General features: G+C 31.6%; 1 protein-coding gene across 1 annotated transcript in view; it reads right to left on the bottom strand.

Annotated features, from left to right (window-relative positions):
* Positions 1-15449, bottom strand: part of LOC133194001 (uncharacterized) — a 163464-nt gene that overhangs the window by 22887 nt on the left and 125128 nt on the right. Inside the window, exons 10-11 of the mRNA XM_061329912.1 lie at positions 11897-12091; positions 10178-10417 (exon numbers count right to left, since the gene is read on the bottom strand). Of these exons, the coding sequence (XP_061185896.1) occupies positions 10178-10417; positions 11897-12091 (435 nt within the window). The remainder of the gene's footprint in view (positions 1-10177; positions 10418-11896; positions 12092-15449) is intronic.

The raw sequence follows: 15449 nt of genomic DNA, 5'->3' as shown, positions 1-15449 counted from the left end.
CTGTTTAATGTTCATGAAGGAAATAGCAACTCGTTAAATAACATTAGAGAGATAAATAAACTGTTCCTTTAATACGCAAACAAAGTGGTCTTTTCGGCATTCAAAATGCATTGAATTTGAGATCAGTTAAGACTAGCTGATTGAAACGAGCGAGTGATAAACAGTAAGACGAAATCATATGAAAGATTCGAAATGATTTTAAAGTAATTTTCCACAAAGCGCAATTATTTCGATATCGAGAAATACAATGTTTATAAAAATAAATATGCAACTTTCTTGTAATTCAGCGAATAAAATTGAAATGTACTAGCGACTTAATCAAAGATATTATGAAATAATCTGAAAGATTGAATATATTTATCCACTCATCACTTAGTTTACAAAATGTATTTGGAATGGCCATTCTATGGTTTGTTTTTTGTATGACCTTAGGTCACTGGTTCACACGCCGATTGATCCCCGGTGACCTCCTTTGCCAGGCGCTATCGAGGGAGGGATTACATAATTGTAAACACAAGGTGAATGTAAAAGGCCTGTACTTAATGGCTGTTAATTATTTTATGTTTAAAGTTTTGTTTTATTTTCTAACTTTATTGTTTGTTTTTATATGATAAGAAGAAAAGGTTATCTTTTTTCCCCTGTTAAGTAGACTGGTTTATCCAAATTTGAAAACAAACGAAATAAAAGGGAAAGTTGTCAGTAAATAATTTGGAAATAAATCACAGAATACTTCAAGAACCCGATTCTAAAGAATCTAATGTAGTAAAGCATCTAATGTAGCTAGGTTTATTATTTATAGTAAGTTTATTTTAATTACACGCATGAAGAGCTCTTGTTTACTTGCTGAATGAAAACACTTACCTGTATATGTGTTATGCTTCTAGCTCATTTAGAACACAAAACTCAAAAATAAAACAAAATAACGTTTTCTTGAGATTAATAAGATGTTAATAACAACTTTAATTACGACAGCTTTTTCGAAATATTTACCGTTTTTGAGTTATAAAGCAAAAACTTTAAAGGGCCCCAGATCCCTAATTTTAGGGGCCAGACCCTTTTTAGTGGTGTCAAATGAAAGGCATTAAAATTATGCACAACTTTTATTATACATGTTTTATCAAAATATTTTTAGTTTAGAAGATAAAAAGGAAAATATGTGTAAATTTTCGCTCTCTTAGGCGTTCTAATTTTTGACCCCTCTCTAGCGCCATTTTGAATACAGAAATTGAAAAACAAAAACCAATGTGCACAACTTCAGTGCTTCTATTATTTAAATTCGGTAGAATTTCTACTCCAGCTTTTGTAGTCTCGGAGCCTTTGTCTGGAAATGAAGCCTAATAAATTTTCATTTAAAGGGAGATAACCCAAAAGCGGAAGTGGATTTTTGAAACGTCTATAAACCCTGCAAATTTGAGCAAAATTCGTTGAGAAATGAGCAAGATATGAGGTCTCAAAGTTGGCGTCTAGGAAAAAAAAAGAATAATAAGAATAATCTTAACCATCAGAATCAGTAGAAGGTCTCCCGCTGGAGCGAAAGACCTTAAAAATAAATGAATAAATGAATGGAAAAAAAACCCCCAAATAAATAAAAGCATAAATAAATAAATAAAATAATAAAAACAGAAGTTACAATAACACAGCCTTTATAAAAATCTTGTCTTCATCATATTTGTGATCCACTCCCAAAATTTAACTCTAAAGCATTAGATTAGGATCGGCTCACTGGTCAGTTTCAGTGTTATGGTAACCTTGTTATGCAATTCTGTTGCTGAGCAGCGCGTTGCAGAGTATCGTGGTTTGTAGTTTATCTAGGCCAAAATTTGAATTCCGATAAACAGGATGTTCGCGTTTTCTTGTTATCGATATGAAAGAAAAGACTTTGCATCATACAAGCTACAAAAATAAGCGCTGGATTATTATCTCTGATTGGTGAGTATAATTCCTCTATCATAAACTTAAAAAGATCATTTTTAAAAATGACTTTTTCTACTACTACACTGTAGTACATGATTGTATTTTTGTATGCATATGTGTAGCAAAGACAAGGCGTTATAGGTATTTGAATTGAATACTTACTATAGGCAACAAATTTATGTGTAATGTTAATCATCATATAAAATGATTATTAAAAGATGAAATTGCTTTGCAGCTAGATGTCAGTTTCATCAACATGATCAACATATTTGAATTTCATTCAAATTGCCACATTCAAAAGACCCGCCTTTGGGAAGGCAAAAGGAGATGGGCGAACATAGCGCGCAGAAAGCCTATAGCTTCAAATATATAAATATCATGTTCAGTTTGTGAATTCAGTATTTAGAGTAAAGTTCTCATTATTGAAATGTATGAAATTATGATAAACAAAACTTTTCTGAGGAAAATTTTCTCGGAAAATTTATTCTTTTATTAAAAAAATAATGTGATATTCATGGGGGTTCGAACCCTAGCAATAAAAATTAATCCTGAGTATCATTTTCTTTCGAGACTACCACGCTAACCACTAGACTACGCAAGATCTGATGAATAGTGGCATTTAAATCATGTTTGTGATATGACCCTTGACTTAATGGACTTAAAAATAAAGTATTTCTCGAAAAGATGCAACTGATGTCATAAAAGTATATTTTTAAGGTATAGTGGGTATTTGCTCCATATTTTAGGAAACCAAAAGATGTATATTTTTATGCAAACTTCGAGGATTAACTTTCAAAAAAATGGAGCGAAGACCCACTCATATCGAAAAATAGTGTTATAGTATGAGAAAATGACTCTTTTTGCCCTCTTTAGTGTGTGTACAATATTTCATAAACAAATAATTTCAATCTTTGTGAGATTTTTGCAAATTGTAGAGATTTTACATAAAGTATATTTTAATGTTAGATGAAAGATCAAGGAAAATTTTGATATAATTGAGATTTAATTTTTCACCTTCATGTTTGTCACACTATAGGCTTTTCGCTCGTCATGTTCACCCATCTTCTGATATGTCAGAAGATGGGTGAACATCTTCTGTATACGTAAATAATATTACTCTTCAACAATATTATTGTTATGGTGATTAATCTAATTCTTTTCATTAATGCAAATGGGGAAAGTACTTGTGCTTTTATTATTTAAAATATATAATTCTTGTATATTTTCATCATCTAAAGATACATATATGATGTAGACCGATGATTAAAAAATATTTTCTCTATATTTACAGGCTGCGCTTGACAAAATATGCAAGAGCTTCTTTCCGAGGACAGGCTCCTTTTGAGGCTTTTCAGTGTGTGTGATTCTAGATAATAGATCCGCCGCTCTGTTGAACCTACGGTGAACAGATGTAAATACATGCTTTTTGCAGAAATGTAAATAAACAGTGACCTATATGAAGGCCTGTTTATTCTTTCAGAATTCTTTCAGATTTCCGTGATTCTGTTCTTTTAAAATTCCGTGAATGGATTGAATAATTTTTTTTCCTTTCAAAAAAACTTCGTGGGTTAAAACAAAATAAGTCAAACTTGTACAGGGAATGGAAATTAAATGTGACTTACATATTGAATATGGGTTTGTATTAAAATAAAAAAGATAAATTCATTCATTTGAATTTTTTTGTTTCATTCTTTGAAAGTTATAATTAATTAACGATGAAACATATCAAACATATTAAAAGCACTTCAAGTTTAAAAAAATCATACAAACGAAAACCTTAATAACATTTCAGGAAAAATAGTTTTGCAATATTTGGCTTAAATGTTTTAAAAACGTTTTAAAAACCATACAAAATCACGTGAATAGAACATTTTTGAAAATCTTTTTGTTACATTTTAAGAAAATGTTCTGATAGCATTTGCTGAAACATTTTGCAAAATGTTTTAAAAACGTTTTAAAAAAACATACAAAATCACGTGATTAAAACATTTTCGAAAAATGTTTTGTAACATTTTAAGAAAATGTTCTGAAAACATTTACTGAAATATTTTTCTAAAATGTTTTAAAAACGTTTAAAAAACCATACAAAATCATGTGATTAAAACATTTTTGAAAATGTTTTAAAAACATTTTAAAAATGTTTTTGTGCTAGCTGGATTTTCAGTTTGTGTGATTTTTTGTATATTTGAGCCATGTCAGCCCAAAACATTAATACCAGATCATCTAAGAATACAAATACTAGCAGATCAAAATCGGTAAACACAAGTATGAGTGAACTTGAGAAACAATCCAGCAATGACGATGCTTTACGAAGTATAATGGCGGATCTTAAATCCCTCAAAGAAAGTGTTGGCAATACAGTAAATAAGGAAGATATTAAAAACATTGTTGGCTCAATTGTGAGAGAGATTATTACCGATCACAAAAGAGAAATGGAAGATCTCATTGAGGAAAAAAAAAAACAAAGTCCTAATGGGCGTTATTGATTCACAGAAATCTGAAATTGAGGAATTGAAAGATCAAATGCGGGTGATGTCTATAGAAAATGAAGAATTGAAAAAGTTAGCCAGGTCAGGGATGAGTAAGGCCAACTGGAACGAACAGTATTCCAGGAAAAATAATGTGAACATTCAAGGAGTGAAAGAATTACCCGAGGAAAATGTTAAAGAATTGTTACAAAATATCATCCGTGAAAATTCAGGTGTAGAAATAACGGATAACGACATTATGGCAATTCACAGGATTCCTGACAGAAAAGGATATCAGCGACCGACCTTAATGAAACTTAGGAACAATTCCTCAAAAGCCAGAATTATGAAACACCGTTCGACTGTGAAGAAAAATACTGAAAACGAAATCAGGCTAAGCGACGATGTGACACTGCTCCACGGTAAGCTTATCAACGAGTTGCTGGAACACGAACAAGTCAAAGCAGCCTGGTATTTCAACGGACATGTGTATGGACAAATTGGATATGAAAGAGTCATGTTCGAAATTTTCGACAAGATTGAAGAGAAAATAGCCAACTTGAATTAATGCATTTCCTTCCCGGGAATAGCATTTCCGTTCATGTATACTTTGTTGTTTTTGGAAATTATGGCTCTCTAGACAACTTCCGGTTTACACTCTTGTGAGAGATTGAAGATCAGTAAGGACACTTGCATGTACATGTATTTGGAAAAAAACGAGAGCTTGTTGTCATTACAATAGACTTTTTTATGCTTTGTTTCTTTCAGATGTTTTCTTTCTGTACTATCCTGTACTTCTTTGCTATCTCTTTCTTCTCTATATATACATGCATGCATGAAATTACCTGTTTTGGATCATCTTCCAGCAGGTTTCAAGAGTTTCTGCCTTTAAATTTTGATGGGGATTAAATTATTATCTGTTAATTGTCAAGGTTTAGGCGATATATCACAAAGCGAAGAGATGTTTTTAACTACTTACGAAGTCTAAATTATAATATTTATTGTCTTCAAGACACACACTTCTCCAATGATGTAGAAAATGAGGTCAGAAACATGTGGGGATATCAATGTTATTTTAGTTCCTATATTTCGAACTTAAGAGGGGTGGCAATACTTTTCAATAATAATTTTGATTTTAAAATATGCATGGAAAAGGGTGATAAAGATGGAAACTATCATATTCTAAAAATATGTATAGAGGGTCACAAGGTTCTTTTATGCACAGTATATGGCCCAAATACTGATACACCAATTTTTTATGAAAATATTCAACAATCCATTGAAGAAATGAACTGTTACAGTGTCATATGGTGTGGAGATTTTAATTTAGTGTTAAATCCACAGCTGGCATAGCCAGTGGTTATGTAGATCCCTTTAGACAACTCCATGAAACACTTCGAAGGTACACATGGAGGAAAAAAATCCTTTTAAACAAAGTAGGTTAGATTTCTTTATAATGTCTGAGTCATTGCTACCTTGTCTTAATGCATGTACAGTCGAACCAAGTTACAGGTCCGATCATTCCATGATATCAATGATTTTAACTTTCAATGATTTTAAAAAGGGAAGCGGATTATGGAAATTTAACAATTCTTTACTTGGTGATAAGCAATACCTAGATTGTATCAGAGATGTTATTTCAAATGTGAAAAAGCAATATGCACTTCCTGTGTATGACCTTGATAATCTTGATACTATTCTAGATGAAAATCTATATTTTACCATTGATGATCAGTTATTTCTAGAAACTCTACTTATGGAAATAAGAGGGAAAAGTATTTCATATTCTGCATATATAAAAAAAGAAACAAGTCAATGAAGAAAAAGAATTATTAGAAGAAATTAAGGTATTAGAAGAAAATATTTCTGAGCACAATGTAGAGGAACTCAATGGAAAAAAGCAAAAATTGGAAAAACTTAGAAAATACAAATTTCAGGGAATGTATATAAGAAGTAGAGCAAAATGGGTGGAAGAAGGGGAAAAACCATCTCATTATTTTTGTAGTTTAGAATCAAGAAAGTTTACTAGTAAAATAATTCCCAAACTTGTTAAAGACAATGGGCAGATAACTCAAGAGCAGTTTGAAATTTTGGATGAAACAAAGCAATTTTATGAAAACTTATACTCTACACCTAACAATGAGTTAAATGAATATGACTTAAATTCTGAGCTAAATTTCAAAGATATTCTCATGTTATCTTTAAATGAACGTGTGTCATTAGAAGGTAAAATTACATTACAGGAGGCTTCTAAAACACTTAGCAAAATGAATGCAAATAAATCACCTGGTTCTGAAGGGTTCTCATCATAATTTTTTAAGGTATTTTGGCGATATCTTGGAATTTTTGTTATCAGGTCAATTAATTATGCTTATGAAAATGATAGTCTGTCAATCACACAGAGACATGGAATTATTACCCTTTTACCTAAAGGAGAAAAACCAAGACAATATATTAAAAACTGGCGTCCAATTACACTTTTAAATAATGTATATAAAATAGCCTCTGGTACCATTGCAAATAGATTAAAGACTTATTTGGATAAACTTATCAATCCTGATCAAACTGGTTTTATTTCTAACAGGTATATAGGGGAAAACACTCGGCTAATTTATGATATAATGCAGTATACTGAAGAGGAAGAAATTCCTGGTCTTCTATTACTTATTGATTTTGAAAAAGCCTTTGATACTGTTTCATGGAATTTTATACAAAAGACATTAACTTATTTTAAGTTTGGACCTGACATTCACAAATGGGTAAAATTATTTTATCATAACATTACTTCAGCTATTAATCAAGGTGGCAACCTCTCAGCATCCTTCAATATCCAAAGAGGCTGTAGACAAGGTGATCCTTTATCACCGTATATTTTTCTACTTTGTGCAGAAATTCTAGCTATACAAATAAGAGAAAATAAAAGGATTAAAGGAATTACTGTATGTAATAATGAAAAGAAAATTTCACAACTAGCTGATGATACCTCAGTTATCCTTGATGGTAGCAAGGAATCACTTTCAGAAACAATTAAAGTATTACAACATTTCTCTGAAATGTCTGGACTAAGAGTTAATTTTTCGAAAACTATTACAGTATGGATTGGATCTAAAAAATATAGTCAAGATATCCTTTCTAGAGATTTTAATTTGAAGTGGGGGACTAACAAATTCACATTACTTGGAATTAATTTTGATGTAGAACTTCAAAATATGTCTAAACTGAATTATCAGCCGAAGTTAAGTAGAATAAAATCAATCTTGCATCAACGAGAGAAAAGACACTTAAGGAGGTTGGATCCTGTCGTTAAAAGTAATGAGAATTTTTTATCAAATATATTTTTAGAATCTACACACGTAGCTTAATTAAAAATGAAAACAAAAAATGGGGGCCAATGCGCTTCTTTTGGCGCTACAGGGCATTTAGTTTGACCTTTTTGCACTGCAAATACATCATACACATGATTGAATTTTTAAAGTTTTCCTTCCAATATTTTTTTTATTCAAATAGATTACGGGAACAAACACAGTCTTGTTTCATTTTGAATAGATACATTAAAATTTGTGACAACAAATTTTTTTTTTAAATTACTTCGCATGATTAATTATTTGACCTTTTTGCACTCAAAAATATCATTTTTCTGGCATTAAAAATTTTAACAAGCAATAAAATCATTTGAAAGTAATGACATTTTACTGAATTTAAGTAGAATGGTTAAAAATATCTTATATATTCAGAAAATAAAATAAAAAGTTGGGGCCTGTGATGTTAATTTTTAGATAATACTAAAATAGTGCTAATTCTAAGCAAAAGTTAGGGCTATTTTTTTTCTGTACTTTCGCAATATATTTGCTATATTTATTAAATATGATGATAAAATTCATGATAGTTTATTTAATATATAATTTAGGACCAGCATGAAACAGTTCACGGCACAGAATAAGTCTGTGTGCAGGCTGCATGGAAAAATAGGAATCCAAACTTAACATATTTCAAATACTTCGAAAGAGAAAAATGATCATTTTCTTCTAAAAATCCATCCGCCACAAGATATAGTTCCTCTCTTAATGCTTTTGGTACGGAACTTAATCATGGAGTTTTAACTGAATATCGTTTAATTGGTATTGTAGAATCCAAATTTATTGTAAGAACTAAAACATTATGCAGAATTTTTTAAATATAGGTTAAGACAAAAATCTGCTCAAAAGCTCAGGAGCGAACCTCGTTAACACCAATAGGAAAAATTACTTTTATCAAAACTTTGGTTTTGCCTCTTTTAAATCATATTTTTATGGCAATTCCAAATCCAGATGACAACTTTTATAAAGAACTGGATAAACTGTTCTTTTCCTTCTTGTGGAACTACTTTCAACATAGAATAAAAAAGGATGTAATTGTTAAAAAATATGAAGATGGGGGATTAAAGATGATAAATGTAAAGGTTTTTATATCTTCTTTAAAATTATTTTGAGAAAACTCTTATTGTCAAATAGAGACCTGCATGATTTTATACCAAATCTAGATCTAAATAAAGTTACAACGTGCAGAATTGAATATATCAAAAATATAAAGAAATCACTGAAAAACAAATTTTAGGTTGATGTATTTGATTCATGGATTGAGCTACATCATAAACAAAACCCAACTACAGTAACAGCAAACACTCCACTATTTTACAATCCTGACATTCTTGTGGGGGAAAAGTAATTTTTAATAAATCCATGTATCACTCTAATATCAGAGAACTTAATGATCTTATTAATGAAGAGGTTTGTTCCTGACTTATGAATCTGTTTGTGATATTTATCCTCCAGTGAAAATTAATTTTTTTAGAATACATGAGTGTTATAAGTGCTCTTAAGGCATGGATGAAAAAAGTTAATTTTGAAGAAAATGTTACTAATTCACAAAACCCTCTGGTTATGTCAAATATATATACCCTTCTAGAATGCAAAAAATCAGGGCAATTTTGTAATCTTCTCAATCATAATAGTACAGAACCTACTGATAAAAGAAAGTGGAATGAAACATTTGAATTGAATGACAAAGAATGGAAAATGATTTTTAAACTGCCTTTTAAAGTTACAAATAATTGTAAACTGCAATGGTTTCAGTATCGAATTTTGAACAGAATTTTAGCTTCAAACTCATATTTATTTAAAATCACAGAAAATAAGAATTGTACATTCTGTCAGGTGGAAGAAGAAACAATTGAACATTTGCTTTGGGAGTGTGATAGTGTACAATATTTTTTAAGAGAATTTGAAGATTACTTTGAAAATAAAACTAATCTTCAAATATCAATAACAAAAAATAATTTTATTTTGTGGTTCTTGGATGAAAAAAAAAAAGATACCAAATAATCTTTTTCTATGGCTTAAATATTATATCTACACAATGAGGTGCACAGGGAAGACACAAAAATATATTGCTTATAATAAAGGTGAAAAGGATATGTTTGACACCTGCTGGAACTCTTGGAAGCAATTATTTGAATGACTCTTACAGATACATATGTGTTTATATTTCATGAATGCATGCAACCCTTTTTTCTCCTCCAACTTTTTCTCTCCCCTCTCTCTCTCTCTCTAAAATAAAAAAACTACACCTTCTGTAGATTCTTTTAAACATATGTTTAAATTGTATGAAATAGCAGAATGTGTAAAACAAAAATAAAGAATAATTAAAAAAAAATAGAAAAGAACAATGAACATTGATTTTTAGATGTGACTTTTCCGGGAAATTGTTCTCTCCTATAGGTCAATTCCTTTGAAATTGTGAATACATCCTTTACTTACCCACCGCTTGGGCTGCTTTGGTCGGTTGGCTTATTGACTTGCTTGCAGATACTTGAACATCGGCAAAATGTAAGTAGCCACGATATTTCTGTTGGATTTGAACCCAGCGCCCTTTCATTCTGCCAGGACATTTGATTCTTATCGTTTGACCAGTTTTTCCGGGCCCTTTGAAAGTGCCACATGTCTTCAAACTACTTAATGAGTCACCAATTTGTACCACAGCATTACGGAAACGCTTCCCTAGAATCAGAATTGTATAAAAAAAAATAATGTCAGAAGGATAAAGCTACTTATCAACTGTATCAAAAGAAAGCAAACAGTGTATACCAGTATAACAACTTGCACTCATGAAGGTTTAATAGGTTTAATTTTTGTAAACATAACTGAACCTACTCAAGCAAAGAAAAGATTATATATACAGATACATAAAAAAACAATTTGTGAAATTATTTAAAAAGTAGAAGCTGTCTTTATATCAAATACAAACTTCACTTGCTAACTTAGTTTTTCCCCCATAAACCCCCGTTATCATACTTTAATCCAAAACTGTCATGAAACATAATGAATGATCATTCACTGTGGTAAAGAGTGACGATTTGGGAAGAATGTGCATTTAATGTTTTTTGTGTAAGTAGAATTTTGTGGGCAAGAGGGGGAAAAAATCAAACGTCTCTTACTAATTTAACTTGCAAAAAAGTCCTTCGGTCTAAGCTTGCACTTCTGGCTATTACTAATGAAAAAAAAAAAAAAAAACTTTTGTCAAAAGGTGAGGGGGCATCCTCTCTCTTGTCCTACACTTCTAAATAATGTCTTAAGCATTTTGTTCAACAAAATCTTAAAGTCTTCCTTCACAAGCCCAGATATAAGCAAGTGTGTTTTCCTAGAATGAGCACATTTTTCAAACTGAGCACCCCATCAGCATAAACCCTATTTCAGAAGCATATGCCTTTTTCTTTATCTTTGACAGAGGATTAATTGCCTAATAAAAATAGAGCTCATCTGCTAGTGTGTCTAGTCTATAGTCGTAAACATTAATATTGATTGATGTGATCAAAGTTGCCCCAGCCAGTTGCAAGGTCCTGGGCCTCCATTCCTATCTCTCATATAATAGATTTCAAAACTGGGATTGAGGGAGATATTGCTTCTTTAATAAACAGTTTGATTTCTTGTTGTATTGAAGACCATTAGTTTCAATTTAACTCCCCCCTTTGACCGAAATAGCCAACCTGGCTTCGCAGTGTATCCAATCTTTGCTAGGCAATTGTTCTGTTCTTTCTACTTCACATAAACCCTAGATTTGTGAGTGGTGGAGGCGCTTAGAAAAAATTGGCTTGCAATATTGGTCTTATGCAAGTAAAACCAAGAAAAAAAAATCCGTCAAATTTTCATCCTTTGCCTAAATCTATTCAATTTTGCAAAATGTATTCCACAATTTAAAAGCGGCAGCTAAAATTGTTAAATTGATTAAAGACAGAGTACAACAGACAAGGATGAAAATTAAAAAAGTTTGTATGCTCAGGCATGTTCAATGCATTGCAGATTTTTCTTTCTTTCAGAAAGCTGTTCGTCTCTGTCACTTTAAAAAAATCTTTTGGCGATCTCTTCTTCATGATATATATTTGAGCTTTCCATTTCAAAAAACCTTTACTACACTTGAAACAAAATAAACAAAAATACAACATGGATAATGATTGCAGAGTCTTTTAGGATTATACTTACCACAACAGTCTCTCCTGTTATAGATTATCACTTCGTCAATGTTGTAGGTTGTCCCCAGATCGATCCGATACCATGGGTTTGTGGTCAATCTGCTATGACAAAAATCGTTCAATTTTCCATTGTTACACAGTCCTGCCTTGAAATGAGCAAATGTACTACTAAGGTAGGATTTTTTCCCTCGGGCAACATCTGAAACTGAAAATATTAAAGGACAAGGTTGAATGTGTAAAAAAAGAAAACTAAGTCGTCTTAAGATTAGTTTGGAATTCAAACACATTTTTATAATTATTGTTAAAATACACGTTTAATGGTCGATTTTCATTAAAAAAAACATGGCAATTATCGTTCAATTTTCCATTGTTACACAGTGCTGCCTTTAAATTACCCAGTGTACTACTAAGGTAGGATTTCTTCCCTCGAGCAACATCCTTTATACCTTAAACTATAGATATTAAGGATGTCGACGAGTATTCTTGAAAGCACTCGGCTATCGCTTGCTAACCGGAAGTTAATGTATCCTCTGTAACGTCTTGAAATGTGTTGAGAGAAATGAGTGGTTTACAATTACTTTAGAGGCTCTACAAAGGAAGTCTGGAACGATTCAGTAGAAAAGAAAAAAAGAATTTGTAAGCCATCTATGTCCTGCTAAAGAAGGTTAATGATTGATAAATTAATAAAATACGAGTTTGAACGGGGGGAAGGGGGTTGTCTGAAGTTGAGTTAGGTACCTTGTGGAAAGAAACTATTTTGAGTCGGGCCATTGTGAGCCAGTCGGTCGGGAGAGGGCAACCAAACAATTGTTTTTAAAGTTGGCCTTACTGAGAGAATTCTTTTGTTATTATTTACTGCGAATATTAAATATACGTTTTAAGTAATATTTTTATAGCAAATTTTACATATCCATGCAGCAGAAAATTTACAATGTTTTTATTTGTCTGAAAATCGCATATTTTGGCTAATAATTGGCTCAAAATTTACGTCAATGGCCCCCAATTTTTTCTTTCATTTTTTAAACTACATGATACTTTCAACTGATCAGCACTAAAGTTATAAAAAGCTTGGGGGAAAAACGTATTGCCTGTGTAGATTTTTAATACATGTACCCAAAATATGATATTTTGTAGAGTAAAAAGGTCACACGATAATTTACGCACATTAATTTGCAGGATTTTTTCAATACTAAATGTTTTTCAAAGTGTGACCCGCCAACAACCCCCCCCCCCCCCCCAGCTCAATTACGTCAAAATTTGCCTTTAAAATCAATGACGTGAAAACGCATATTTCATTTCTGCATGTGTAAGTCACTCATTTTTTTTTTTTACATTTTCAACTAAGAAAATTAATGAATGCTGATGGACCAATTTCACGTAAGTGTTTTAGATAAACAATAAACATCAGCAGCAAATTACTTTTATGATGCAGGTTCCAGGTCATGCAAGGTACGCTTCACTTTTAAATTAAAAATGCATACCATTATTCAACGCATTTTTCATTATTGTTTGGTATATGCCTGTTTGACTCAAACTTAGCCCACATCAAGCGTCTCTATAGGAGAACAGATTGCAACAGTATTGCAGATTTACGTGGCATCGTAGACAAAACCTGCTATTTGAACAACGCAGTTCTTTTTGAGGGGGAGGAAACATGGATGTGATTAGATTGGATGGCTTTTTTTCATCTATTTTCTCTCCTGTTAAAGGATTAGGGAATACCAGGTATCAAATTTTCAGATTTACGCAAGACAGGCCCGGATTCATACTTTGCCAGAAATCAAAAGACGATAAAAGGTTGCTTTTAAACTCTTGAAATACAACCCAGAATTCTTCGATACAAGTGCTCGTCCAAGGTCCATCCAACCCGGTAGTTTAACAAAGGAGAGACAGAAGTACCTGTATCAAAGAATCCGTCCATTCGTTCAAGATCCATGGAAAGACACAACCTGTACTCCTGTTGATGGTGAGTAGTGAATGGTGAAATTTCAAGGCATCAAAAGACTTATGAATGATAATAATTAAAATTTGATAATGTTAACACTTATAATTTTAATACGTGTGTGATGTCATTAAATTTGCCTTTGATCCCCTCCCCCTCCCAAACGCACACCGCATAACACAGTCATCAGTTTTAGAGTTTGGTTTTCTATTTTCCTTTTTTTCTATTTGCTTATCTTCTTCCAGGGAAGAAAATAAATAATCTGTCTTATGGTCATCTTAGAAATAAAAATTTTGAGAGGGAATGATAAAAAAAATCTGTTTATAAAAAATGTCCCCCCCCCTTCTGAATAAAATATTCATCCCCCTGAGGTAAATTTGAAAATTTTAACATTGTACATGCATAAAACTTTAAAAAGCTTTTTTCCTTTTTTTGTGAAGGGATAACAGTTCGACAACTCTCTTATTTATGGTGTCATGATAAATGCATTTCGTTCGACGTCGCTAGAAGAAAATGGCGTCAGGGCAGAATACATCATATATTTCACTTCATGGTAAAGTGCTTAATTAATGTTCTCCTAGGATATGCAAAAATCCACATTTTGACCAGAAGTCCTTATAGGGAGGTTTTGCTTGGCGAGTAACATATATTTTGATTATCTGTAAATCCATAACGAGGCAAGACTCACCTGTAATATTTACAGGTTACATTTACCACTAGGTGTACTTTATTTTTGAAGAAAAAGTAATTTTCGAAAAAAAAAAATTACATGGGGGGGGGGGATGTTGCTTGGAACGGCTCATTTGTTATTTTCTTTACTTTTCATTTGACTATAGATAGTCTTGATTTTTTTTTTTTTGGATGTGTGTTTATTTTACAACACATTTCCGTGAATATTATAAAAATATGCCATTAATGTATAAAACTTATATAAATGATATCCAAGGGAGTGCAGATACTGATATGTAGTCCTACTGTTCGAAAACTTGAGAACTGAATTTAGAACATTGAATTAGTTCATGTATGAATTTCTAAATATATTTATCTCAGATAATAGAAGCAGTACGTGTACTTTTCAATAATACAGACAAACTGTACTAGTGGAACATACGGAATAAAAGTAATGTAATACACTGAATTGATTAAATTTTAAGGAATACGAGGGTTGTTCGGAAAGTTCGTGGACTAGCGCCATAAAATTAAAACCGCTTAAGATACATCAATGAATTATTTAACGTTTAATTAGCATCATTGTTTTTATATATATAAATAACTATACATCATTAGTTTTATTTTTTAATAAATTGTTGATGTTTTTGAAAGCAATGGTATGTCCAGACAGCGCAACCTCGAAGATTACGTTTTTTCTACCTAAGTGTAACTTAGAAAAAACTCTTTTTTTTAGAGATTCGTCATTCAAAAATCCCGTTAATTCACTCATGTGGTATGACACAATTGTACCGTAAAATTTGTAATTTTTACCCCATTCTGTAAGTTCTATGAAATTTTATCGTAAAATGTATATGAAATGTTCAAACAATTATGGGGTTGTAATGACGTCAGAAAGGGTGGGTGGGTTTCTTTTTCCAACATTCTATAAAGTTTCACCCCCTGGAAAAAC

This window comes from Saccostrea echinata, unplaced genomic scaffold (genome assembly GCF_033153115.1).
Source record: "Saccostrea echinata isolate AGI-Se365-2 ecotype Australia unplaced genomic scaffold, CSIRO_AGI_Sech_v1 ptg000028l, whole genome shotgun sequence".
NCBI classification, from domain to species: Eukaryota; Metazoa; Mollusca; class Bivalvia; order Ostreida; family Ostreidae; genus Saccostrea; species Saccostrea echinata.
This window is presented reverse-complemented; position numbering and strand designations above follow the sequence as displayed.